Source organism: Myxocyprinus asiaticus, chromosome 21 (assembly GCF_019703515.2).
Source record: "Myxocyprinus asiaticus isolate MX2 ecotype Aquarium Trade chromosome 21, UBuf_Myxa_2, whole genome shotgun sequence".
NCBI lineage: Eukaryota > Metazoa > Chordata > Actinopteri > Cypriniformes > Catostomidae > Myxocyprinus > Myxocyprinus asiaticus.
The window spans coordinates 3852857-3867500 of NC_059364.1; the positions used below are offsets into that span (position 1 = coordinate 3852857).

The 14644-nt window shown below is 37.2% G+C and overlaps 1 protein-coding gene across 1 annotated transcript in view; it reads right to left on the minus strand.

Moving 5' to 3' along the window:
* LOC127411910 (uncharacterized) overlaps positions 1-14644 on the minus strand; it is an 89968-nt gene that overhangs the window by 63517 nt on the left and 11807 nt on the right. The window contains exons 3-7 of the mRNA XM_051647803.1: positions 14220-14369; positions 2477-2623; positions 1865-2056; positions 1204-1287; positions 647-765 (exon numbers count right to left, since the gene is read on the minus strand). Of these exons, the coding sequence (XP_051503763.1) occupies positions 647-765; positions 1204-1287; positions 1865-2056; positions 2477-2623; positions 14220-14369 (692 nt within the window). The remainder of the gene's footprint in view (positions 1-646; positions 766-1203; positions 1288-1864; positions 2057-2476; positions 2624-14219; positions 14370-14644) is intronic.

Here is a 14644-nt window from a genome sequence, read left to right on the forward strand (position 1 = left end):
AATCCACAAGATGTTTATAATTAAAAATGATAAAAACAACATATGGGTTAACCATGTCAAATCAACCAAATTTCAGAAACTTCCCCGGCTGAAATGGTTTCTTTTTCTGAGGATTTAATGATATAGGGCCTTAAAAAGATTCAAGATACAAAAAGAAAAGTTCGTTATGAACCAGAATCTCCAAGGATATAAAGATATATTTAATATTTCTGGAGTTTTAGACACTCAAGCTTAGGAAAAACAACACCAAAAAGTTTTTTTCCTCATTTTTTGACTTTTTTGAGTGGCATATAATGCATCAAATAGTGCTGAAGTCAACTGATTTAAGTAATAGACCTTAAGTGATATAATTTCTTTTTTTAAAACGTGTATTTTAGCTCCAAATCATTGGGTAAAATGGTCATTTTGACCCCTCCAACAAAATAATGGATTACTCAGTAAATACTGATCCATGGCATTTAATATTTTGGCTTTCATCAACATTTATGATAATTTTTTACCAGTAAAAAAACACAATTTTGAGTCGGACAAAGTTCTGTGGTGTGACTTATTCATGTATTCTCACACTTTAAGGCTCAGTCTTCATGACTCTAAAGGGCTGTAATCTGTTATCATGTTCAGTATCTATGTATTATTATGTACACACATTTTGTTGATGTGTTTTCTGCGGGTCGAGATGTTCTTTCCCTCCGTCCTCCCCTGTTTCTCCAGTCTGATTGCCATATGATTGATCTCCTCGTGTAGATTACGATACAGCAGCTCATCCTGAAAGACAGTCAAACAAGAAATTTCCTGAGTTCTTCCCATCTTTCATTTAACCTAACCACATTTTAGCACATTTCTGGCAATGATCTAAAACCTTAGAGGTACAATTGTCTGTTTCCATAGCAAACGAGGGCCTGAAGGATGTCGGTGAACCTGAGACTAATTGTGAAAATTTGCTCTGTTTCAAAACCTAGTGAGTTGCCTATGAAGGAAGCATTTTAAGACATCATAGATGAGCTCTTCTAAAAAAAACTCTAGAGAAAACTCTCCATTTAATCTCATTGCTGTGAAGGAGAAACTATTGAGATATGAAATAAATTTCATGGGAAAATTGGAAGATAAATACAGGTTTTCTAAAGGATCAAAGATGTGCTGATAATTAAGGCCTGCTGAGAACTTTAGCAGCAGCTTCTTTTGGTGTTGTGTGGAATCCCTCACCTGTTTTAAATCGAGGATCTTCCTGGTCAGCTGCATCTTGTCAATGTTTTCCCCAAGGATGTTGGCCAGTGATTGTTCCTCTTCCTGCTGACACATAAAAAAGCTTTACAGCCCTGAATTGTTGTAGCCCAGTGATTGTTTTCTTTGAATACGGCTACTGTTGTTCTAAATGACATTTGCTACCATGGTGAGATGTAAAACAGAATGGACTTGCTAAGTAACACCTCGACTGTTTAGATGCAGATGCAAGACAGTCTGAAGAAGTTACATGAATACTATTAACCAAATCTCACAGGGAAATAAATGTATTTTAAAATTAATTTTGAAATGTTCAAGCAATTCCACATCACATGAATAACTCTGACAGACTGACAGAGATGCATTTATTTAATTTGATAAAAAACTGAATATAAAATTCTAAAGTTTTATATGTATATATATATATATATATATATACTGTATATAAATAATGTTTTTCATGTCAAAACATGAACTGTATTCCTGCAGCTTCACTTTTGGATGAAATTAACAGTTAAAAAATGAAGTATTTTCTGTTTGAAATGGTCTATACATCACTTTAAAATTAAGGACACAATGAAAAAGGAATCCCAACAAAAGGCTTTCATAACTAGTATAACTACGTTTTAGTGGTGTATTTAACCTTCTCTTTGATCCAGGCCTCTAGACGGTCCACCTTCTTATTAAACTCCTGGAGACTCTTAGCTCCGCCCATCGCCTTTATTTGATTGGCTGCCATCTGTTTGAGTGTGCTCCATTGGTCGTGGAGTTGAGCCAGCTGTTTCTTTACCAGGTCAGAGGTCGGGTTAAGCTTGCACATTAGCTGCTCTCCCATCTGCACAAACATTCAGCGGCATTACAAGAGGAGCACCACAAGAACCGTGTGATGATTTCCGTTCACTAAAACAACAGCTAAATCATATCAGGGAAAAGAACAAATGTAGTATTCGTGCTGGAAAAGCATAGTGTAAACCTTTTTGAGAGTTTGAAAATATTAAAACAAGGATTTTGAAGCTTTACAGGTTCTTGTCAAAGCAGAGCTATTAATAATTGTGTTTTGACAAGCCAGGATTAAAAAGACATTTAGATTGTTACCATAACAATTTGTAAATATTTTGTAGTTTATTTGCAAAAGGGAGAACTTATTTTTTCCTGATGTTGGCTGAGAAGCCTTTCCTGTTAAAACCTGACAAGGTTGATTCATCAATTTTTTATTGTCCTAAAGACGACGGGTTGTCTCTCTTGATGACCTCACCTGGCTGAGTTGTGTAACAGTGATCTCAAAGTCCTTCAAATCTCTCTGCAGGGTTTGACGCACTTCGTCCCAGTCTACCAGAAGACATCTCTGGACATTGCTGCCATCCCTCAGGTCTCGTAGCTTCGCTCTGATCCACGCCTCAGCCTAGGGAGCACAAACACTTGACGCTTCCTTCAAAATCTACATATGATTCAAACCTAATGATATACTGTACGTTGCCGTCTACGATCTACATATGCAGCTGCCTTCTAATGGGCTGTTCACACAGGGTGCTTCTTGCATCCATCTGCGCTGATTTGTATATTTATGTAAACATGCTAGATGGACATCTTTGACCATTGACACGTCTTGCTGTTTTCTCAGCGTCTTCGCCATGAGTGCCGTGTTTTTAAGACACTGTGTCAAGTTAAAAGAAGATCAACTTTAAGTTTTAATGAAAGTACACACACTGTGTAAACCACTAATAATCCGAATTAAAATCGAATCTCTTAAATTACTGATTTTGAGCACTTAATATAGGCAGCAACTCCATGTGCCACACAAATAGCACTATTATTGACTCACAGTTGATTTCAATTAGATTTCCCTGTTGAAAAATACATTTGAATGGTTTAAATGGTTATATGGGAAATTGCATTGTTTTAATGGAAACAATAATGGTCCCTTTGGGTCTCTACTGGTAATGTGGTGGCTTCTATTAATGGCATGTTAAGTCTAGTGGATACCATTATGGACCAGTACATATCTGTAATGGAAAGATCATCAATTCCAGGTGGAAAATGACCCAAAACACTCTACACTTGTAATGGTATTTAGAGTGGCAACCATTAGAATTTCTATTGTTTGGTCTTTCTAGCAAGTCAGTCCACTGGCAGCCATTTTTGGACTGCTCTCACTAAACTGGAGTGGTAGTGGCCTAAAGCACTGAACTGGTAAGCAAAAGGTTGTTGGTTCAATTCCCACAGCCACCACCATTGTGTCCTTGAGCAAGGCAGGTTGCTCCAGGGGGATTGTCCCTGTAAGTTGCTTTGGATAAAAGCATCTGCCAAATGCATAAAAGTAAACTATTTCCAATCATGCTAGTGCAGCTTCTATCTGCTTGAATGGGGGAACACTGAAATTTTTAAAAACGGTTGGTCAAGATTACAATTAAAGAATATATTTCAAATCAGCAGTCAAATTTGACAAAACTAGTATCATAAATTGTGCTACTTTACCTCAGTTTACACTAAAAACCCCGCAATTTTCCCAGCTTGTATAGCTAATACGCATGCATGTTCTTGAGTTGACTGACAGGCGATGTCTGTATCTAAAAGGTGATTGGTTCTTTTATCTGTAAGGCGGGACTTCCTTTCTACATCTGTTGAAAGTTGGGCGTTCCAATTTCTCCCACTAATTTTAACAGAATTGTCCCATCTCTGCTAAATAGTCTCTGATAACACTTTATCTTAAGGGTCGACAATAATGCACCAGTTAAGCATGAATAAGACAGTAAGGCTATCTAAACCATAACTTACAACTTATTTAACATCTTTGTTTAGAAAGTTATGTAATTAATGCTCAGAAATCATACTTCAAGTTTACTAAACAATATTAAGCCAGTAATTAAGGCTAATTAGTATTGGCTTTACAAAGCTGTTACTAATAAATTACTAAAATCTTCCGTTAACGACAACTTGTCCTCCTATTCTGAAGTGAACATTTTTACCTACTCAAATTATTGGGTTGTTTAGCATGTTTCAATTAACAAAACTCTCAGATTTTTGTATTTTGTTTGTTTGTTTGTTTACTGTAAATACTGTGAAAAAATATATTTCTAACTTGTGTAAGCAAATGTTTCACTTTAGAACAGGAAGTCAAATTGCCTTAAACAGAATATTTTAGCACTTCATCAGTGACAATTTAGTAAAACCAATACAAATTAGTCCTAAATACTGTCTTACTGTAGTATAGTTCAATAAACTTTAAATACCACCTAATAAGTGGTAACCTAATAACTTGAGTAGGTTAAACTTTTACTATAGAAAAGGGGTTAAGTTGTCTTTAATCCAATGTTTTAGCAATGTATTAGTAACAACTTAGAAAAAACAATATAATAAGTCATAATTTCTTTACAAAATTACCACACAATAAATACAAAACAAACCAATAACATGAATAAGCTAAATTTTCACTTTAGAACAGGGGGTCAATAATCTTTAATAAAAGATTTTAGAAAGCGTATCAGTAATAAAAAGTTTGTAAAGCCAATACTAATTAGCTTCAATTACTGGCTTAAAATTGTTTAGTAAAATAGATTTATGATTGATCTCTAAAATAGAGCATTAATTACATCACTTTCTACAAAAAAATAAGAAGTTTGATGAGTTGTAAATTATGGATTAGTTAGACATATTTTGTATTCAGTTAATTAGAAATTGAGCATTAATTGCATTACTTTCTAAACAAAACATTAGACGTTTAATAAGTTGTAAACTATGTCTAAGATAGCTGTAATTTACATTAGAGGTCGAACGACAGTGGATTTTGCCAATACCGATAACTAAGGTGGTGCGAAAGGCCGATAGCCGATTAAACTGCCAATAGTTTTTAAAATCGATTTATAGAATGGCAAAAAAAAACAAAACAATTCTCTTTACTATGGCGGGCAAAGACAAAGAGTCCAAAATGAATAAAATCCCAGATGCAAAATATGAAGATTTGGTGCATAACGCAGGACTTTTAAGTATAAACAAGCTCAAAACTCACTCTTATTTTGAAATGACAAAATGATAAAAAACTATCTGCAACTATTGACATTTTTGCCGATAACCGATAGTTCCAAAAAGCAACTATCGGCAACTATGATGCCTTAAAATGCTGTCTAGATAGGCAGCTCACTACGTTTTTGGACAGAGCTTTAGTCTCCATTATATTGCACTGTTATTGTAATACTGGCAATGTTTGTACTTGTGTACCTACAGTAAATATTATTTGATAAAATGGGCCAAAAACCAATGCCAATTCTGAGCAAAATTGCCCATTTCCGAACTATGCAGCACAAATCACATCACTGTGAGAATATAATGTGTTTCACCCCTTTTCTCTGTTTTTGCTTTGGATTTTATTGTTAATCTTTGAAACATGAATACATATTGATACACTTTAAGGCCCATTTTATACTCGCTTGAGCATACTGGAATCACAGTATTAAGTAAATAGATTTTAAATGTTCTAAATAGCTTATTTGTGAGGTTACAGACACTTTATTATTGCAGTCAATGGAGAGTGAAGTTCTGCTGTTATTGCTAGTTTTTTGAAGAATATAGTGATCACTTATGCCTCAACTTACAGTGGCACTTGAGAAATATCATTGAGAGATTGCTCACTGTTTCTCAAATATCATATTATTAGCTGCAAAGGTTTCTTTTGGCTGACGTGCACAGAGCGTTGCATAAGCCTTTTGAAACCATCATTTCTGGCAATGTTTGAACTGCCTGAATAGAAAACAGGTGGCCAAGTCGAGATAGGTCCAGGGCATGTTTATTTGGTATGAACACAATGTATGACCACTGGCAGTCTTCAAAAGCCCACCCACATCACAGTAAATGAAAGGACTGCTAAATGAAGTTGTCATTTCTCCGAGACTAAACTCAGTGGTTTAGGATGTGATCTCCAAAGCTAATAATGCCAACATATGTCTGGGAATATTGGACAAAATATAAGGAGAAAGCTAAAGATAATTACTGGTGCTTGCTAAGGAAAGCATTAGTACTACTCATATACAGTATATTAGCATTACTTATAGTCATAAGTATTAGTTTTGCTTATATATTTAGGGTTAGGGTTACTGGGGTCAACTCATCCTGTGCCATCTGCGCAACATCAGTGAATGACACCTCTAATCATACAGCTTGTTGAGGAGAGGTGTGCTACTTCTTTTCTAAGTGATCAGATTTACGATTTTCGCCTGACGGAATATAATAAGTTCCTGGCGGGAGATGAAATGGCCGATTTTTGTCTAAGGACTACAAAATCCCATCGACTTAAACTGAAGAGCATTGCACGGGCAAATGCAAGTCACATTTTCTTCAGAATCAAGTAAAAATCAAGTTATTTCCTGTGGTCTTAAACAAGATATCACGAATGATGAGTTGCAAAGCCAAATATTTCTTGCTTTCAAACATGCTGTACAAAGACTTGGGAGATTAAAAAACTCATTGCTTGGAAAGACTTCACAGTGTAGATAAAAATATTATGATGTTACTTCTAATAAAAGATCAGTCATTATTTTTAATGGCTCTCTACTGGCTTAAAGATATTTCTATTTTCAATGCTTGTGTAAACAGTGCTATCGCCTTGATTTTACCCCACGGTGATGATTTCTGAGAAAACGATGACTTAATAGAGGAAGTCTAATGCCTTCGTGTCTTCCGTTTCCCCTTAAAACAATAGTCTGTTTTCAAAAATAACATTCTATAAATCATACGGAACATTTTGTGGTGGAATAATAGCGGTGTAAATGCTATCAGTGCAGCTGAGCTTGCACAGGTTTTCCAGGGACAATGCTAACTTCTTTCATTAAGTAATTCTCAGGTCTACCTGTACTTTGGCATTCTTATCTTTTTAAAAGGTTAAGTCACGAAATATTTTGATATAAAGTAAACATCCTCCCTCAACATTACTCAAAATTTCTTAGTGAAGTTTGCTATCTGAAGAAACTCCCAACACAAAGTATTAAACTTTAGTGAGTAACTCATCCCGCACCATTTACACTACAGACACAAATAATACCTAAAACCATTTTGGGAAATATATCTTCCATAAATGAAAATGGCTATTTCTGTAGTATTTTTAAATATAGGATGTATATATATATATATATATATATATATATATATATATACACACACACACAAGTATGTAACTTCTTTTATATAAGTGAAAACTGGATGGATGGATGAATGGATGGATGAAATAATTTGGATGGATGGATGGATGGATAATTTGTATACCAAGGCCTAGAATAGATATAATAGAATAGATTATGAAGAAATCAATATCAAATGTTACAAATAAACAAAGAATAACATATATTGAATTACTGGGGCATTTTTGTCATTTATGGTGGAATTTTTGCCCCAAGCGCCCATCAATAGCTTACCCTGATATATACTCCAATCAGCCACAACATTAAGACCACTGACAGGTGAAGTGAATAACATTTAATATCTCAATACAGTGGCACCCTGTCAAGGGGTAGGATATATTAGGCAGCAAGTGAACAGTCAGTTCTTGAATTTCATGTGTTGGAAGCATGAAAAATGGGCAAACATAAGGATCTGATCAACTTTGACAAGGGCCAAATTGTGATGGCTAGACGACTGGGTCAGAGCATCTCCAAAATGGCAGGTCTTGTGGGGTGTTCCCGGTATGCAGTGGTTAGTACCTACCAAAAGTAGTCCAAGGAAGGACAACCGGTGAACCGGTGACAGAGTCATGGGTGCCCAAAGCTCATTGATGCACGTGGGGAGCGAAGGCTAGCCCGTCTGGTCCGATCCCACAGAAGAGCTACTGTAGCACAAATTGCTGAAAAACTTAATGCTGGCCATGATAGAAAGATGTCAGAACACACAGTGCATTGCAGCTTGCTGCGTATGGGGCTGCGTAGCCACAGACCGGTCAGACTACCCATGCTGACCCCTGCTCACCGCCGAAAGCACCTACAATGGGCCCGTGAGTGTCAGAACTGGACCATGGAGCAATGGAAGAAGGTGGCCTGGTCTGATGAATCACGTTTTCTTTTAGTTCATGTGGATGGCCGGGTGTGTGTGTATCGATTACCTGGGGAAGAGATGGCAGCAGGATGCACTATGGGAAGAAGGCAGGCTGGCGGAGGCAGTGTGATACTCTGGGCAATGTTCTGCAGGGAAACCTTGGGTTCTGGCATTCATGTGGATGTTACTTTGACACGTACCACCTACCTAAAGATTGTTGCAGACTACTTACACCCCTTCATGGCAATGGTATTCCATGAATGGCAGTGGCCTCTTTCAGCAGGATAATGCGCCCTCTGCCACACTGCAAAAATTGTTCAGGAATGGTTTGAGGAACATGACAAAGAGTTCAAGGTGTTGACTTGGCCTCCAAATTCCCCAGATCTCAATCCGATTGAGCATCTATGGGATGTGCTGGACCAACAAGTCCGATCCATGGAGGCCCCACCTCGCAATTTAAAGGATTAAAAGGATCTGCTGCTAACGTCTTGGTGCCAGATACCACAGGACACCTTCAGAGGTCTTGTGGAGTCCATGCCTCGACGGGTGAGAGCTGTTTTGGCAGCACAAGGGGGACCTACACGATATTAGGCAAGTGGTTTTAATGTTGTGACTGTTTGGTGTATATATATACAGTATATATATATTAGAGCTGTCAGAATTAACGCAATAATGCATTTACCGTTTATACAGCATAAACACTTTTGGTCTAGTGGGGGCTAGTTCTTTCAATAAGTCAACCTCCCACTTAGACTTTGGGAAATGTTTAATGTTACTTGAATTGGTGCTATGGAAGGCTTTGTTTGGAAAATTTTAATAAAGCATTTTATTGTTACAAGATGCAAATAAATACGTTTTGGCAGGAAAAGAAGTATATATGGTGTTAAATTTTAGCATTTTAAAAATCTGTGATTAATCACCATTAACTACAAAAAATTATGTGATTAATCGAGATTAAAAAAATAAAAAATAATCGACTGACAGCACTAATATGTATATATACTGTATATATATGTGTGTGTGTGTGTGTGTGTGTGTGTGTGTGTGTGTATTTTACATACTGTATATTGCCCTATATTTTGACTTGGGCCAGTAATTAACCACCTAGCAACACCCTAGCAAGCACTGCTAATGTTTTCTTCAGAAAAAAAAAAAAAACAATCTAGTTTCTTTAACTTTCTAGTTAAAATCAGAATGAGCCATTCATCTCTGACCCCATTAGATCTATGCCTTGCCTCCACAGAATTATTAATTCCTTTTCTAAGTTCTCAGGATACAAAGTAAATTGGTCTAAATCCGAAGCTTTGGCTCTGACAGCGTACTGCCCAGTAACAGCTTTTCAGCCGGGTGCCTTCCAGTGGCCCAAACAGGGCATTAAGTATTTGGGCATTTTATTCATTTAGTTAGAGTTAATTTTGACCCCTTAATAAAAACGTTGGTCGCTTTTGCTCATTTTGCTGACGTTTGGCTCATTGGTCACTTCCACCTGAGAGAGCCCCTCCCTGATTCTGTATTGAACAGGAAGATCTTGCCACTAGAGTTTTCGCCACTGCAAAGCCTCTCTATCAATCTAATTGGAGAAGTTAAGTTACACCCCATTATCTCGCATTTACATTTATTCATTTGGCAGACACTTTTATCCAAAGCGACTTACAAAAGAGGAACACGTAAGCGAATCATCTTAAGGAGACAGTAGTATGAAAAGTGCTGTATTACAAAGTTTCACTAGCATCATAATAGTATTCAAAACAGATTAATGTGCAACAGGAATTGTTTTTTTTTTTTTTTTTTTTTAATGACTGGTTAAGTGCTCATGGAAAAGATGTGTTTTTAGTCATTTTTTTGAAGACAGAAAATGAGTCAGCTTCACGGATGGAGTTGGGAAGGTCGTTCCGTCAACGTGGTATGATGAAGCCGAAAGTCTGGGAAAGTGTTTTGGTGCCTCTTTGTGTTGGTACAACAAGGTGATGTTCCTTAGCCGACCGCAGGCTTCTAGTGGGTGCGTATAATGCTCTGCATAAATGATTTTAGGTATGCTGGAGCAGACCCAGTGACTGTTCTGTATGCCAGCATCAGAGCCTTGAATTTGATACGTGCATTTGCACTTGGTATGGACCAAAATGGTATTTATTTAAATGTTGCCTCAAGCATATGGCTGAACCCTAAATTATGTATTAAGAAGTCCCTTTTCTGCTGGTCAGAGTGGGTTGTGAGGGGGGTTACTACATTCTGTGACCTATATGAGAGTGGAATGTTGAGATCCTTTGAAAATTTGGTTCAACATTTTGGGATTCCCAGATCTCAGTTCTATAGGTATTTACAACTGCGCCACCTGCACTGTACTGTTTTTGGGAGTAGCATACACCCCACTAATGCAGCAGATACTCTGGGAGAGATGATTACTGCTTTTGGAAAAGGTCATGAGGCATCAGTGTATTTCTCCCTGCTAATTCAGAGTCTGGGGGACGGAGCTTTAACTTCTATCAAGAGATTATGGGAGAAAGATTTATACTTGGTATTGTAGGAGGGAGTGTGGGCTAGGATTCTAAAACATGTTAAGTCTGCATCTAGAGATGCAAGGGTGCGCCTTATGCAATTCGAGATTTTACATCGATTCTATTGGACCCCCTCTAGATTCTACAGGCTTGGTCTTAAAGACACACCCACTTGCTGGCGATGCCAATCAGAAGATGGAGTCACAATCCATGTTTTTTGGTGGTGTGTTAAGATCCAAGGTTCAGAGTTTTATATGTGATGTTTTGGGCACTCAAATTTCATTTTGCCCCAGACTCTGTATTTTGGGCAATGGGGCGGTCATCAGTTTGGGGGATAAACACATAAAAAAATTGGGTTCTGACCAGTATTATGATTGGCAGGCAGATTATTTGAAGGGGATGGAAGTCAGATAGAGCGCCCTCATTTCCGGAGTGGTGTGCGGAGATGGGGAGGGTGGCAGCTTTCAAGGAGGTGATCAAGCATAAGGCTGGGGTTTTGGGATTTGTTTGATAGGAAATGGGTGAATTAATTAGTGTTTTGGGGGACTCTCGGGGAGGGGCTGTGGAGAGAGACGTTTAGTTTTAATTATATATGATTATTATATTTTCTTTTTTTTTTTCTCTCTTTTTTTTTTGTTTGTCTGTGTGTATTCTTATTTGTGACCACAGTGGTGTTCGCTGGGGGTCAGGGTGGGGTTGGTGACTGGGGAGGGGTAATTGTGGGGGTTAAATGTTAAATGTTGATTCAATGTATAAATGTTGTGTTTTTTCTTTGTTATTTGTCTACCAATCAATAAAAAATGTTAATTGAAAAAAAAAAATCAGAATGAACCTGCTTTTCATGTGGATCCCTAGAGAAAACACAATGTTATGACTTTTTGACAAAAAAATTTACAGGGCAGCACAAAGGGTCTTTAAGAGCGTTAGAGTATGTGTTGACCTCTTTAAATTGACCATAATATGGAATTTTTTATCCAAGGCACATTTCCACTTGCTCACCTCTACAGTATAATACTGCACTAACATAGTTTCATCAGGGCTTTCAGTCGACCGAATCACCATAAAGGCGCAGAAGCTTTGCCCAACATGTAACAAGGAAGTAAAAAAAAAAAAGAGGTAATTTCCTTAAGAGAAACTGTGGTTCTTCAGCTGATTAACATTAACGACGTGTAACAGAGAGACTTTGGACGCTCATGTCATCGGTCATCTAAAACATTGTAGTGTCCACTTTATTTTAGCAAAGTAAATTTTACTGGATTCGTGGACTGTTGAAAGTTGCACCAGAACACAGCAGCTGTGTCCAGTGTTCCAGAGGTAAATAGCCCTGAAAAATGGCCTTGTATGTCAGAGCGAGCGTGGCGATGAGATAACGCGAGCGCCTGTGCAGCTCAGTTTAGTCTCGGAAGGCCAGAGGCGTGAACAGACAGGGCCAAACAATGATCTCATCTCAAAATAATTGCTCCTCTTGTGGCTGTTCCCTCCCACACCCCTGTGCTGCCCGCACCCTAGCTTCACACACAAAGAATGAAATAAAATAAGAGAGAGTTGAGTGCACAGAACGGGGTCAGATGGCCAGAACAGTCTGTTTCCAGCTCTATATCTACTGCTTTTTTTGTCCATCAACTGCAAGTTTAATTTTCCACATTAGTGATGTAACCACTGAACCAGTTCTCTACTTCTGACATCAAGAAGTTTAGCTGGAACAAATCAAAGTGGTATCAAAGTACACAGGTACACATCTCCAAAGAAACTTTCACGTTTCCAGTGATGCAAAAACACTAAAACAAAGACTTTTTTCAGGTGAGTAATAAAATGAAAATAAATAAATAAATTACAATTTGAATTACTTTTCAATTTAAATAAAATAATGTTTTTTCTGTTTTGTTTTTTATAATGAAAAGTAGGGATGCACCGATGTATCGGCCAATTATTGACCAAATTAAATCCATTGGCAAATCGATTTTAAGCATGAAAATGCAAATGTGAAAAACTGATGGTTCATTTATAATTAATTATCAACATACTTTGTAAAAACTCTTCGAATTCAAATGCACAATCCAGAAAAAATTGTATCCTCAATATGTAGAAGGGTTGTCACTCCTGAGAACATGTAATATTTAATGTATAATCATTCTCATTCTCATTAATGAGAAAAACGTTGTTCCAGACTTGACAGTTGTGAAAGTGGCACTTACCTATCCATGATGAGGTAAAACCATCCAAAATGCTTTGAAACCAGCTTTGAATCTTTTACTTCTGAGATATTGGTATGGTATCCATTAACACTGCACGATTGATTGAGTTCAGATTTAAATCTCAATGTGGTCTTGCGTTATTACGAAAGCTTGAAAGGCTGCGTTTAAAAATATACTGCAATCAGCGCTTCAGGCAGCATTGTGTAGGCAAGCGGCGTCCTCTTGCGCTCTGGACGGCATTTTCCACTATCCATTACACCACTATAGAACTTGAAAGGACGTATTGTTTCTTTGATAACTTTTTATTTTTCCATGATGTGGTTGACATTTCTGTGGAATTGCCCAACATATGCATAATATCAATTTGTGATGTTCTATTATACATGGTACAAACATGTAAAACTTGAGTTTTGTTGTTTTAAATTGCAAAAACAGAAGTGCAAAAAGGTTTTAGAAGTACAAAATAACTTTTCACATCAAGCATCATGCTATGATACAGTATTTAGTTACTTTTAGCTTTTTATCTTCTATTTATCTTTCATTGTGTCTCTCTTTAAAATGTTGGCCTATCATGTGTTCAACAGATCCAATCCATGTTCAGTGGAAATTATGAATTGTTAGAACTGAGAAAAAGCTTTTGTACTTTTTGTACATTTTTTAAAACATAATTCTTGAGCAAAACAGTGATCTGATGACAAAATAAGGTAAGTGGCAAAATATTGGTATCGGCATCAGTATCCGCCAATCATTTATTGTTAAAATCGGTATCGATCAAAAATGTTCATATCGGTGCATCCCTACTGAAAAGTGCTCTCTATATGACAGGTGTTTGGAGGGGAAGGGCTGAAAAATAAGAGGAACTGGTGACATCAGCAGAACAGGAAAGTTATTTCAGAGTCTCATGACAAATCTTAATAATTACATTTATGCATTTAGCAGACGCTTTTATAAAAAGTGACTTACAGTGCACTTATTACTGGGACAATCCCCCCAGAGCAACCTGGAGTTAAGGGTCTTGCTCAAGGACACAATGGTGGTGGCTGTGGGGATCGAACCAGCAACCACCACTAATTAATACAACTAGTCATGAGACCGGCTTGGAAGCAAGTTACATTTTGATGAAAAATTAAAAGGATTTTTAGAATCTTTAGAATAATGCGGACCCATGAATCATTCACAATAAGACTATGAACATGTGTTAAGAAATAGCGTCAATTTTGATTTCATGTACTTTGAAACAAGTGCTAGTTTCCGAAACTATCAAGATCATTTACATGGAGTTCGGATATCATACCTGAGTGATCTCTTTGTTGAAGAGGGCATTTTGTTGGATGAAACTGTGGTCATTCTGCACTGATGAAGCTTTTGAAACCACACACATGTCCTTGTGCTCACAGTGTGGACTGTCCGACGATGGAATGCCATTTCTTTTCAAAAACTGGATCTGTGTGCAAACAAATATGAAAAAGTCTTTTACTTGGCTTTGACATTTATGGGGGGAAAAAAGGTCATATATACAAGCTAAAAAAATCTAAACACTTTCTGCTGGTTGCCCTGAGAAGCATGTGTGTGTGATGTCATTGTGGATTTATATCGAGAGTAAAACGCTTACAGAATGGAAGGGCAGTGAAATAAGTTCAGGCTCGAATCACAGGGTCATTTAAGATCACTGGGACATGAGAATACAAAAGCACAAAGTGATGACTATGAGTGAGGAAG